Source organism: Canis lupus, chromosome 13 (genome assembly GCF_003254725.2).
Source record: "Canis lupus dingo isolate Sandy chromosome 13, ASM325472v2, whole genome shotgun sequence".
Lineage (NCBI taxonomy): Eukaryota > Metazoa > Chordata > Mammalia > Carnivora > Canidae > Canis > Canis lupus.
Genome location: NC_064255.1, coordinates 62,442,629 through 62,456,361, shown reverse-complemented (window position 1 = coordinate 62,456,361; position 13,733 = coordinate 62,442,629). Strand labels below are relative to the sequence as shown.

The window sequence follows — 13,733 nt, the reverse complement described above, 5'->3', positions numbered from 1 at the left end:
AGAAGTTTATGTGAGAGAAATGAGGATTTTTGAAAATGTATCCTAAGAGGAAAAGAATGCTTTTCCTGAAGATGAGAAAACTCAGGTTGAATATAAGAGGGATATTTGTTTTTGTGCCCCCAAGAGGTGGAACCAGGTTAAAAATTGCTACATGAAAGTAGACTTCAACTGAAAGTTACTTTTGGAGGTAGAGTTCCTTTTCACAAGATGCTAGTAGTTGCCCCATTTTCTCATTTCTGTGTTTATTCCCATTTTTTTTTCTGTTTTCTCTACAGTAGGTAACAAAGTAGCCTCCCTGCTCCCTCCCTCCTTTCCTTATCTTTTTGTCACTTCTCTTTCTCCTTTCTTTTTTAAATGAAAAATGTTGCATACAAGTAGAGGGAATACCCATCATCCAGCTTTAATAGCCATCAATCATGTATGGGCAATCTTGTTTCTTCTTTACTTGTTACTACCCAGCTGATGCCCCACCCCCCAAGTTAAAGTAAACTAAGCATTTTATAATTTCATATATAAATACTCCAGTATAAGGGCACATGGGTGGCTCAGTCACTTGAGTGTCTAACTCTTGATTTCAGCTCAGGACATGATCTCAGGGTCCTGAGATCAAGCCCTGCGTGGGGCTCTGCATTCAGTCAGCTTGTCCCTCTCCTGCTCCACCCCCAGCCCCCCAGCCTCCCAGCCCCCCAGCCAGTCTGGTGTGTATGCTCTATCAAATAAATAAATAACATACATACATACATATATACATACATACATACCGATATATTTCAAATTAAGAACTATTTTTTAAAGATGTATATTCTTTTTTAGATGAGAGAGAGTGAGCACGTGAGCAAGTGCATGGTGGGGAGGGGCAGAGGAAGAGAGAAAAATGAAACTTAAGTCTTACAGAGGGCTTGATCTCTCCACCCAGATAGAGATCATGACCTGACTGGAAATCAAGAATTGGTTGCTTAACCAACTGTACGACTCAGGCATCCCAAGAACTTTAAAAAAATAAACATAACCATAATACCATTGCATAGCAAATAATAACAATAATAATAATAATTCCTTAATATTGTCAAATATCCTGTCAGTGTTTAAATTTCCCCAATTTTATTTCATAATGGTCTTTTTTGAAAGGTCATTTTTATTTATCTTTTTTTAGAGAGAGAGGGAGGGATGGGGGAGAGAGAGAGAGAGAAAGGGGGGAGACAGAGGGTGAGGGAAAGAGAGAATCTTAAGCAGGTTCCATGCCCTGGGGCTTGATCTCACCATCTTGAGATTATGACCTGTGGTGAAATTGAGAATAGGTTGCTTAACTGACTGAGCCACTCAAGCACCCCATAATGGTCTTTTTGTAGTGAGTTTATTTGAACTAGGATCCATAAAAGTTTCACATTTATTAAGTTTTTAATTTTTTTAAGGATATTTATTTATTTTAGAGAAAATGTGGAGGGGAGGGGAAGGGGCAGAGGGAGAGAATCTTCAAGAAGACTTCCCGCTGAGCCAGTGCCTCCTTGGGGCTTGATTTCACTACCCATGAGATCATGACCTGAGCTGAAACCAAGAGTCTGATACTTAACTGATTGAGCCACTCAGACACCCCTAAGTTTTTAATTTTAATTCCAGTAGTTAACATTACAGTATCATATATTAGTTTCAGATGTACAATATAGTGATTCAGCAGTTCTGTACATATTCATGCTCATCATGATAAGTGTATTCTTTAATCCTCATCACCTATTTCATATTTACATATTTCTATATGTAAGTTTGACATTTTTCATCTTAATTATTAGCGTGTCTTTTAATCATAAGTTTCCTTCTTTTTCCCCCACTTGTTGAAGAAATTGATTCATTTGTTCCCACTTTATCAGTTTGGCTGGTTGCACCCCTCTGTATTTCCTGTAAATCAGAATTCAGACCCAGATAATGGCCAGAGTCAGATTCATTTTGTTTTTGGCAAGAATAGTCAGTCACTCATGGTATATATATTTCCTGTGCATCACGGAACTACTCTGACAGTTTCTCTTTCTGTGGTGTTGAGACTGATCATGGTTTAAGTAGCCTGAGAAAGGACGCTTGAGAAGTAAAAGTTTTTGATACTATCTGAAAATACCTTTGATACTATCCTCATACTTGATAGTTTGACCAGGTATAGAATTCTAGCTTAAAAATCTCTTTTAGACTATTGAAATTATTTCTCCATTATTTCCTAATTTCTGGTGTTTGCAGTTCAGAAAGTTAACACCACACTTATTTATAGTAGTCTCTCATCTTTGCAGCTTTTCCTTTCTCATCCTTCTCCATAGCATTAGAATTTGGGGCATTTTTGGGCAGCCCCGGTGGCTCAGCGGTTTAGCTCCGCCTTTCACCCAGGGCGCAATCCTGGAGACCCAGGATCGAGTCCCATGTCAGGCTCCCTGCATGGAGTCTGCTTCTCCCTCTGTCTGTTTCTCTCTCTCTCTCTCTCTCTCTCTCTCTAATAAATAAAAAATCTTTTTTAAAAAAAGAATTTGGGGCATTTTAAAATTTTGCTCACATTTTGAATATTTTTGGTTGTCCTTTACATTTCAGATTTTCTTCAAATGTCTAGTGAATCCTGGCTTTTTTTGTAGTCAGCAATGTTATAAAAAGCTAAAATGGAAGGTATATGTGCATGTTTTATTGCATGTTTTGTTTATATATTATAAATTATAAACATTATATAATTAGTTTCCAATTTTTTATAAACATAGGACATGATACAGCATCTACTTACTATCACTTGGGTTTTGTAAAGACATTTGGGCACAGTGTGTGGCTAGATTCTCTTGCCCAGGGTCTCATGGGCTGAAATCAAGGTATCTGGTGAGTTTAGTTCTCATCTGTAGGGTGTAAGAGAAAATCTGCTTTCAGGTTTATTTAGTTGGTAACAGAATTCAGTTCTTTGGAGTTACAGGACTGAGATCCTGATTTCTTATGGACTGTCAGCTTGGGCTGCTTTTACCTTCTTGAGGTTGCCCACATTCATTGGCATGTGGCCCCCTCTGTCTCTAAGCCAGCACAGTAGAATTCTAATGCTTTGAATCTCTAACTTCCTTTTCTCCAGTTAGCCAAATAAATCTAAGTTTTTCATAGTCTCATGTGATAAGGTCAAGCCCACCCAGATAATAGTACTGTCTTCAGGTCACTTGAACCATATAATGTAACCAAATTGTAGGGATAAAAGCTATTTAATTCCTGATCCCAAGGATTATATAAAGTGAGTACAACAGAGCTGGGTAAACTTGGTAACATTTTAGAATTCCTTAAGTACACGGATTGTGTAGAGAACTTACTTTCTTTGAGAACTCTCCAAATGTCAGTGTCTCAGTCTTTTCTCTGGGGCTTTTCAATTTCTTGAGAGACCTATATACCAGTCTTTGTCCAGTGAGTGATAAACCTATGGTTTGGGAGCTTAGAGTGGGAGGGGGTTAAGGATATCCCTGTTTATCATGCATACATTCATTTAATCCTCATTTCCCTTTCGTATATCATCTCTCTCTCATCAGTATCCAATGACTACTAATCCTGGGTCTTTCTGGTTTGGTGTCTATAGAAAGTAATCATCTGGCTGTGCAGTTTGGGAATGGAGTCTTCAAGTATCTGACTGCTCCTCACAGATGTTCAGCTAGTCTCTCTGTTTTCTGACCCAAACTTCACCCCTATATCTGGTACCTATAATTTCTGAGCCCTTTTGGGCTGATCACCCTGTTTCTCTTTGATATCTGTATTTCTCTTTGTTCTGCTAAGTCAGTTGCATCTCTTCTTTACTTTGTCTTCATAAATAGGAATTAAGTTGAGTAAGTTCTAAGAGGAAAAAAGGGAGAAAATAATTATCTTAAAATAAAAAATCTAAGTAATCTTTTAATGTACTTTTTTCTTCTATTGTTTATATAGCCTATAATGTCTTATTAGGACATTTTTGGTCACAAGTTATATGGTTCTGTTGTTCAGTTGATTAAATGTTAGAATTGGGAAAGAATAATCTGATCATCACATCTTTTCTGTTTTTGATCTTCATTGACTAATACCTAATAACTGGATAAGATTAATAAAAAAAGATCATCATAATCCAGAGTGGCTATAATAAATTAATTTTCAATCACTATTTATTCATTTGAAGGATTACCATGTATGTCTTAGATTACTTCCTCATTATCTTATGAAGGTAGGAGAAGTTCATAAAAACTTAATATGGAATATTTTGTTTTCCATGTTCTTTTTTTTTTTAATTTTATTTATTTATTCATGAAAGATGCAGAGAGAGAGAGAGAGGCAGAGACATAAGCAAAGAGAGAAGCAGGTTCCATGCAGGGAACCAATGTGGGATTCGATCCCAGATCCCAGGACTCCAGAATCACGCCCTGGACCAAAGGCAGGACTTCTCTTGCTATCACGACAAATAGTTGTTATATAGTCAATCTGAATTGGCTAAAAAATTGGAGCTTTTTCTCTCACGTGAAAATGCATCTGTGACCCTGGTTTTCATAGTGTTAGGATACTTAACTAACTATAGATATCTAATTGAATAAAGACTAATACTGCAGATTCAGAGTGTGGTTGGTTTTTAATATTAGTGACACAAATTATATGGTAAGATCAGTTTTATCAGACCGAGGCTGTCTTTATTCTTTGCACATCTTGACTGTAACAGGTACGAAGTTTGACCTCTCTTAATATTTGTTATATCTAAAATCATAAAGGCTTTCTGCCAGATTTATTTTTTGGTTCCATAAGATGTAGTATTTGATATCTTGTATTTTTCAGAAAGGAAGCAAACAAGTATAAATTTTTATATACTCTAAACATAAACTTATGATGTTAGTAAGCCCTTCCACTCTGAAAAGAAATCTGCACAGATATGTTTACTATTACCATTTGAGTGGTTTTTTTGGATCGATGTCTTAGTTGAGTAGTTTGTTTTAAAACCTGTTACAGTGCCTCTTAAACTTGAATGTGCATTTGCATCGCTTGGGGATCTTTTTTAAAATGCAGGTTTTGGATCAGAAATTCTTGGGGTGCAAAATTCTGCAGTTCTTTTTTTTTTTTAAGATTTTATTTATTTTCAAGAGAGGGAGAGTGCACATGTGCTCATGAGCAGAGGGGGAGGGAGAGGGTGGGAGGAGGAATCTCAAGCAGATTCCACTCCCAAGAGCAGATCCCACCTAGGCCACAACGTGGGGGCCGGATGTGGGGCTTCAGGACTCAATCTTATGACCCTGAGATCATGACCTGAGCCAAAACCAAGAGTCGGATGCTAAACCGACTGAGCTACCCAGGTGCCCCCAAGATTCTGCAGTTCTAACAAGCTCCCAAATGATAGCAGTGTTTCTTGTCCATGTACCACATGTTGAGTAGCAGGATCTCTCATATGCATTATAACATTAGTTATTTTTGTTCAAGTTGGAGCAAAGGTTTTTAATTCTGGCTGTACATTAGAATCTTCTTAGTGCTTTACAAATATGTAGGTGCCTAGGCCTCACCTCCTACTTCATGATTTATATCCTTAGATGTAGGAGAGCTTAATGTCTATATTTTTGAAAAGCTCCACTGATGGGCAGCACCATTGAATTAGACTAATAAAAGTTAGAGATAAGTTTGATTTGTAGTGAAACCCAGAAAAGCAGCAAGTTATATTTCATGCAGATGGTTATTAACCGGTTCCGCTTTTGAATTTTTATTCTTTTGCTGCTCTGAGTGTTTTTAGTTATGACTTTGAGTACATGTAGTGAGTTGTAGATATAATTTAAAATAAATAGGTACTCATATTATCTTTAATGTGGCCTGTAATGTCTTATTAGGCTATTTTTGGTCACAAGTGGTAGCAGGCCACCTAAACAGTCTTAAACAAAAGTGAACATCTACGAAAAGTATGAGGATTGTTCTGGCTTCTGGAACTACTGGTCTCAAGGAGTCAAAAATAACTTTTATCAGAACTGTCTTCTTTCTGTTTCTCTGCTTTCTTTTATATTGACTTATTTTGGGTAGTCTCTCTCTCTTTGTGATCATGAAAGTGGCCAAATAGTTCATGACTCACATCATAGCATTTCAGTAACTTTTGAACATAGAGCTTCTTCCAAACATATGGTAAACGTCTGAGGGAACTCCTTATTGTCCCAGCATAGGGCAAAGACCCATTTCTGGCACCAGAGTCATGGGTTCAAGCACTATAGACCAGATGGGAGGAATAAGGTTATTAGAGATTTGGAGAACAGTGATTTCCCAAAAGATCTTAGACATACAATATATACGTGAAGTATAACATTTAAAGATTGTTCGTTAATGTATAGAGAGTTAAGTAACTTGACTTCTACTTTGTTTCTCCTTTTGGGTATATCCATATTGGTGTGAAAATCACATAACAGGAATAGGCAAATTATCTACAGCTGATGGTAAAGCCTTTGCAGATCCTGAAGTGCTTCGGAGGTTGACATCATCTGTTAGTTGTGCGTTGGATGAAGCTGCTGCTGCACTTACCCGTATGAGAGCTGAGAGCACAGCAAATGCAGGGCAGTCGGACAAGTAAGTACGTTTTCTCTGTGATCAATATAAAAACATTTTCTTAAAAATGGCTAACGTTCACTGAGCCTTTATTTTGTGCTTGGCATGGAACTAACTCTTTATATTTGACATCTTATTTTTATTCACAAAAAGCCTTAAGGCAAACTGTTTCAGTTTTACTTTCCTTTTATTCTGAAAAGCTCAATAGAAGCAAATAACCTAATCAAGATCAAATAGCTGACTAGTGGCAGACCTTGGGACAGTGGTGACTGCAAGGCTGACTTCTTAGTATGTTATAAAAGACCTTTCGCCTACTTTGATTTTGTTTTCTTTTAATGTTTTGTGACAAAGAAATAAATGCTTTCTAATTAGTCATGCCATTTTCTAGTTCATTGCATAGCTCTAACCATTTTAAAGAGCAAGGTTTTTATTTTTTGTTTTGTAATGTTCAAAAAATATCATAGATCTAGTTCCCATAATTTGAATATAAGTGAGTCCTAGGGGCTTTTTTTTTTTTTTTTTTTTTGTATGCCCTACAATTCCTTTTATATAGTACTTCACAGTTAGTAAGGGTTCGGTGAATATTTTGTAACTCTGGTTTTTTAAGTTTTTCTGATGATCTTACACAATAAAAAAATCATACCATCTCATGTAAAAAACCAATTGTGAATAGTATATGAAAAATGGCTATAAATAAGCTCCAAGAAAACAAATGGAAAAGAATTATTAATATACTTTTTTTGCTTCCTCAGAGGCTTGTTTTCCTCTAAAATGATACTATTTTATTTATCAGTTGCCTTTAAATAGTTGAGAAAATGAGAGTATTCTGTTATGTATGGTTTAGAAAATAAAAAATACAGCATTTAAGGAAGGATTGTCTCTTGTAAAATAGTGTTTATATGTGATATCTTTTAAGGGCATGAAAGGTTGAATAATATGAATAAGAATATGAATTTGCAGTGTTCATCTTTATTGGTCCAGATTTTTGTGTTTTTTTTTAAATTTACTGTTTTTCTGATGGATTGACTCTCCTTCTTAAGTTAACTTCATGTTGTATTTCTTCATGGTCAGTTTTACTACCATATGGTATTACTGATACTCTCTTAAATGTGGTACTTGCTGAGACTGGCAAGAAAGAAAGTTAAAAACATCTTGAAGAGTATATTAAAACTAGTTCAAGCAGGAAATAAAATCGAAAAATAAAAAGTCCACAGATTCTTTGGCATTGAATACTAGAAGAACAGTAGAGCATGTTTGTGACAATCATTTATTCAGCAAAACTTGAGATAGTGGAGTACAGTGATGTTATGTGCTAGATTTTATATTAGTTAAATGTAGTGCCATGTGCTAGATCTATTGTACCCTTTGCTCAGACATTCAGAGTTTTAACTATTGCTACAGTAGTTCCTGTAAGCTTATTTTAAAGCTAGCATACACATAAAGAAATTGAATGCAAGCCTAAATGGGATAGTAGAGGAGGGGTATGTGTGTGCCTCAGGAAGAGAAAAAGAGCCCACTTGAATGAGAGAAAAAGTATGTTCTTACAGAGGAAATGTCTTGTGGGAAAGATTTGTCTTACATTTGTTTAGTGGTAATAGAGAGCACTGGGTGTAGGGACTGTCAGTGTCCTGTAAAATGGTAAATTAAGAGACAAGCTAAGTGCTATTCAAGACTTTGACTTTGCTAAGAGGGTAATCCCATTAACCAGTAAGTAAACTATATAGCATGGCACACAATGATAAGAACTATGGGAGAAAATTGAATGGGGAAGTGCCAGGGCAGTTTTTGGGGTTAGAGATCAGTATACTTTTAAGAGAGTAGTCAGGGAAATCCTTACTTAAAAGGTCGCTTTTTAGCAAAGTCCTGAAATTGGTAAGGGTGTGAGCTGTGTCTGACAGAGAGGCTATCTTGGCAGAGGGACAGCAAATACATGTATCTTGGAGTTGGAGCTTTTTATGAAAAGCAGGAAAGCCAGTTAATGTGACAAGAATAAGCCTGAGAATAATAGATGATGAAACCAGAGAGGTAAAAGTAGCAGTGTGGTACCCTACCACTGGAAAGATTTCATAAGTACTTTGGCTTTTAGTGTGAGTGAAGTTAGAGGGCAAATGGAGGATTCTGAACAAAGCAGTGACATGATCTGCTTTCCCTTTAAGCGGGATCTCTCTGGCTGCCTTGTTGAAAAGAGTCTGAAGGAAAACAAAGGTAACAGTAGGAAGACTGTTAAGGAGACTTTGCCATAATCTGGGCTAAACATGATGTTCTTGAATCTGGATGGTAGTAATAATAGAGGTATAGAAAAGAAGTTACCCTTGGATACCATTAGTACCAGAAATGACAGGATCTTCAAGAGGATGCTATAAAAATTAATGCATATTTGAAATAAAGAGGATATTAATTAATAGCATTGGATTTGGTGTTTTTCTTAGGATGGATTTTATCCAAAAGTAGAGAGAATCTTTAGAAATGTCCATAGTTGGAATTATTTTGGGAGGTTTATAGGGCAGTCCCTTTACTCTCAGTCTAATTTTCTGTTGTCCCACTTTTTCCACCCTCCTTTTGCTTGAATTTCGCCTTTGCCTTGCTGGTTATTTTTCAGACTTCACCAAAATATGATGTACAAGTAAATTCTTCAAAAAAAGAATCTCCGTATCAGTTATTCATACTTTAGTCAAAATTACATGCTTACAGCTTTCCTGTCTGATTTCCCTTTGATTGAAGAACTCAGGTAGACCTTAATTAGTAGAAGTTTTACCCGTTAATTAAATACATTTTTATTGTCTTTTATATAAATGTTCTCCTGGCCAAACAGAAAGAAGTACAATTATTACCTGTATTTTGTTCATGTGATTTTCCATAAATTTTATGTTTTAGAATTTTGGTGTTTTCCCAGTGATAATAAATTGGACTTTATCCTTTGTTTGCATAGCTGTAAACATCTTATTGATAATTCTAATTCACTGACTTTTATACATAGATTTTAAAGTGTATTCAATTCAATGAACCTGAATGATTTTCAGTTTTCTTTCTTTTTTAATTTTTTTTCAGTTTTGTTTTCATTATGGATCATATTGCAGTAATCATTCTTGTTTAGCACTGTTGTTCAGAATTACCTCAAAAGCCAATACTTTTGTGTAATTTTTCATAATTCTTGTATCATGATATTATACTGTTTCTTCCCCAATAGCCGCAGTTTGGCAGAAGCCTGTTCGGAAGGAGATGTAAATGCTGTGCGAAAGTTACTCATTGAAGGGCGAAGTGTAAATGAGCACACTGAGGAAGGGGAGAGCCTCCTTTGTTTAGCTTGTTCTGCTGGATACTATGAGCTTGCACAGGTTTGTATTATCAAAATAATCACATTGGTTCTGGTGTTTTTGTTTTTTAATCTGGCATACTTGTTAGGGAAATTCTAAACATAATCATTAAGACTCATTTCAAAAAAAACAAAAACAAAAAAAAAAGACTCATTTCAACAAATAGTTTTACTAGATACACTTTGTGGTTGTTGGCTCTTTTACTATAAATGACTAGGTAGGTGTTAACATAAATATGTTCCATATATTTTGATGAATATATCATTTTCTAATATCATTTAAACTTTTTCTTTCATAAGGTTTTGTTGGCAATGCATGCAAATGTGGAAGATAGGGGAATCAAAGGTGACATTACACCTTTAATGGCTGCTGCTAATGGAGGACATGTCAAAATTGTGAAGTTGCTGCTAGCTCATAAAGCTGATGTCAATGCACAGTCTTCAACAGGTTATGCATGTTTCTTTTTCAGTTTTGTTAAGTATGAACACCCTTCAGTAATAATTATTTCACATGGAAATCATTAGTAAAGCTCCTGCAGTTCTCTAATTATAAAATGCTGCATGTTTGCATAAGGCTATGTATTAGGATTAAAGTATAGAAGATATTTTGAATAAAATTTCTCATCTTTGGTGTATAAGGGCGATCACTTGGCCTTTTAAAGTTACTTTAGATTAAATTAAATGCTGGCCCAGTTAGAAGGACTATCCTCTTGGAAATGGGCTACAGTTCTCCAACCCAGATTTCCTGTTAATCAGGGGAGAAGGGAAGGGAAGATAGGGACAACAGGAAGGCTAGGGGAACAAAGGGAGGTCTGTCATTGTCTACTGATATTAAATTGTGGCCTATAGAAAAAGAAAGTATTATGAAAACATTGTGTCCCACAAGGGACATGACTTAAGTTTAAACTCATTTTATTTTTTTTCAAACTTGGGCAAAGATGGATTTACATGAAAGTTCTAAAATTATATGAAAATATATTTTGTTCATCTTCCTCATGTAAGATTTTCAAATTTGTAAACTATTTTAAATAATTTTTAGAATCTTACAGGTTCTGGTTTGAAAGGGTTTTAGAAATCCTTATTTTACCCAAAATGTTAATCTTTTTTTTTTCTTGTAACATGGGAGGTTTCTGTTATCCAAGAAGGAACGTTTTTAAAATTACTTTAGCTTTGATCAATTAGCTGGTGTTTTAAGTTCTGGTGAAAACAAATATGTATGATTAAAAGGAACAGTATGAGATGTATCTGTATATGATGAATAACTATAATCACAAAAAAATAAAGCATGTGAAACTTATCTCTGATTAAAGTTAGAATGAACATAACTTTTTTCTCCTATAAAAAGTTAAAGTTTCGGAATTGTTCAGTTATTTTATATTTCTACAATCATGGTAAGTTTATCTGTTTTCCACATGTATTTGACCCTGATATTAAGTGGAAAGAACTGGGACTTGATTTCGGTAAGATTAAAAGGCAATGGGAAAGGAATTCTATATATTATCTAAATTAAAATTTTAGTCTTCCATTTCTGTTTTTTTCTTGATGCTAAATTAGGCTCTTATTTTGGTATTTTATATTAATATCTTTTTTTTTTTTAATTGAAATAGGCAATACAGCACTTACATATGCTTGTGCTGGAGGCTATGTAGATGTTGTAAAGGTGCTCTTGGAATCCGGTGCTAGTATTGAGGACCATAATGAAAATGGTCATACTCCTCTAATGGAAGCTGGAAGTGCTGGACATGTGGAAGTAGCCAGATTGCTGCTAGAAAATGGGGCTGGCATTAATACGCATTCCAATGAATTTAAAGAGAGTGCCCTTACATTAGCTTGTTACAAAGGTATGGTATAAAACATTTTAAAAAAACAAAAAACAAAAGTTTTCTTAAATAAAACTGTATTTAGAATTGGCAAAAAAAAAAAAAGTTTTTAAACGCATGATATGACTTATTTTATATAATATAGTTTTAAAATTAAAAAGTAAATTAAGAGGTGGTAATAGAATATAGTATAATTAAAGAAAAATGTTTAAACTGTTTTGGAGTTTAATATGTAAACTTTTAAAATATAGACAGTTAATTTTAATTATGCACTATACTTTTTAGTGGTTTTTGTGTCAGAATCTTTTGCGTAGTTCACACAAAAGAATACTGTTGACTCCATGAGTATTCATTCAGTCTGTAAGTTTAAAAAAAATACGATAAAAATAGGGTGATCTATTAACAAGAAGCTGCTTAAGCTATTTCTCATAACACTAAGAAGGAGAAAAATTGAAGAGACAGGAGGAGATTTGAGAAATGAAAAGTGTGAGAGGAGTCTGAATTCTAAAGAACAATTTTAGAGTATCATCAACACATTTAATAAAGTTAGAAGGAAGAGCTGGTTGAAATAGAGAAAAACACCTACCTATACATATTTTAACTGTACAAGAGGGGTATGTGATATTTTAAATGATGTCAATCAACCTGAAAATACTGGTCATACAGAAAAATGCCCTCCTTTGAGAGGGCAAGACAGTTGTCCGGAAAGTTGCAGTCTTCGGCTAGTTAATGCTCTAGATTATAGATTCTAAAAAGATAGCTACAGAACCACATACTTCTCAAATTCTACCTTTTTGACAGATCAGTGGCTATAATTTTAAAAGGCAAACTTTGCGTAGCCATTAAGTTCAGTGTTTCATACCATCTGCAGCTGTGTCCTCTTTGTATCATAAAATAAGTGATAAATTCTTGACCTTGAGGCATCAAGAAAAAGCTCTTAGAAGACAGGGTAGAAAATTTAAGAGAGCATTCACTTTCAGTGGCTGAATCAATTCCCCCACCAATTTCGTGAGGGAATACCTCCTTAAATTATATACCTAGGGCTTTAATTGCCACACCCTAGTTGTGGGCCTGGTTTTGTTTTGTTTTATTTCATTCTATCTCAGAGTGACCAAGGTTTGTGAGGTCTTCTGGAGTAATTTCCTTTAAAAAGTGGCTAAAATCATTCTTAGATACGTAAATGACTAAAATTTAAGTTAAATGTGAGAATATGCTCTATCTAAAGTACTTTCCATTGTCTCGTGTTAAGGGAGTCTCAGATTAAGGATGGTTAGGAAACACAGCTGAGGTCCCTTACTTCCCCCGTACTGTTTGGTAATTAGTAGAGGCTTATCTTCATTGAGAGGAGAGGAATTAAAGCCTTGGGACAGCCTCTCCAGGGCAGGCTGATTGATTGGGTGGCTCTCTCTTTTCACAAATACTTTTGAACCCGGAACTGGCTGTATTTTACTACTAAGTCCCAGCTGGCCAGAAGAGCTTTGAGATGGGGCTACATATAACTACTCTTCCCTCTCTCCTTTGCTTGTAGCCCCACCCTGCTTTCCAAGGGGCGTCTGAGGTTGGGGCTTGCAGGCTTTAATTAGAAGCTGGATATAGAACTGAGCTGGTGGAGAACATTTCTACTACTTAAAAGGATCCATGGACCCTCTCCCTTTCCTCTATTTCGGGTGAGGTCTTCTAGGACAAAGATTGACAAGAAGGAGATGGGGAAGGAATAGAACTCAGGCTGAGGCTGAACATTGATGTGGATCTTTGGGAAGGGAGAATGACAGAGAAGAAAGGGAGGGGGGAGGTAGGTAGTTAGTGAAACAAGATATGGCAAGATGTATAGTTACTCACTGAAGTTAGTTTTAATTGTTTTTGATTCTGTCACTCACTCCTTCCCCTTAGTCTTAATTGATTGAGAATTGACTGCAACTCCTTCCAAATAAAGTTGGAAAAAATTTAGTCCTTTCTACTGTTTCTTGCCTAGTGTCTGAAATCCTTTTTAAAAAATACCTTGTTTTTTTAGCCACTCATAAGGCGTCTTTATTTGAACTAAAGCATATGGTTTATTTGAAACTACATAAGTATAAATATATAAATGT

At 35.4% G+C, this 13,733-nt stretch overlaps 1 protein-coding gene across 8 annotated transcripts in view; it reads left to right on the top strand.

The window, feature by feature from the left end:
* The window catches only part of ANKRD17 (ankyrin repeat domain 17), a 153,150-nt gene that overhangs the window by 76,835 nt on the left and 62,582 nt on the right, over positions 1-13,733 (top strand). For all 8 annotated transcript variants that reach the window (XM_025435816.3, XM_025435815.3, XM_025435821.3 and 5 more), the window contains exons 3-6: positions 6,378-6,534; positions 9,701-9,848; positions 10,127-10,274; positions 11,434-11,667. In XM_025435816.3, coding sequence (XP_025291601.1) covers positions 6,378-6,534; positions 9,701-9,848; positions 10,127-10,274; positions 11,434-11,667 — 687 coding nt within the window. The remainder of the gene's footprint in view (positions 1-6,377; positions 6,535-9,700; positions 9,849-10,126; positions 10,275-11,433; positions 11,668-13,733) is intronic.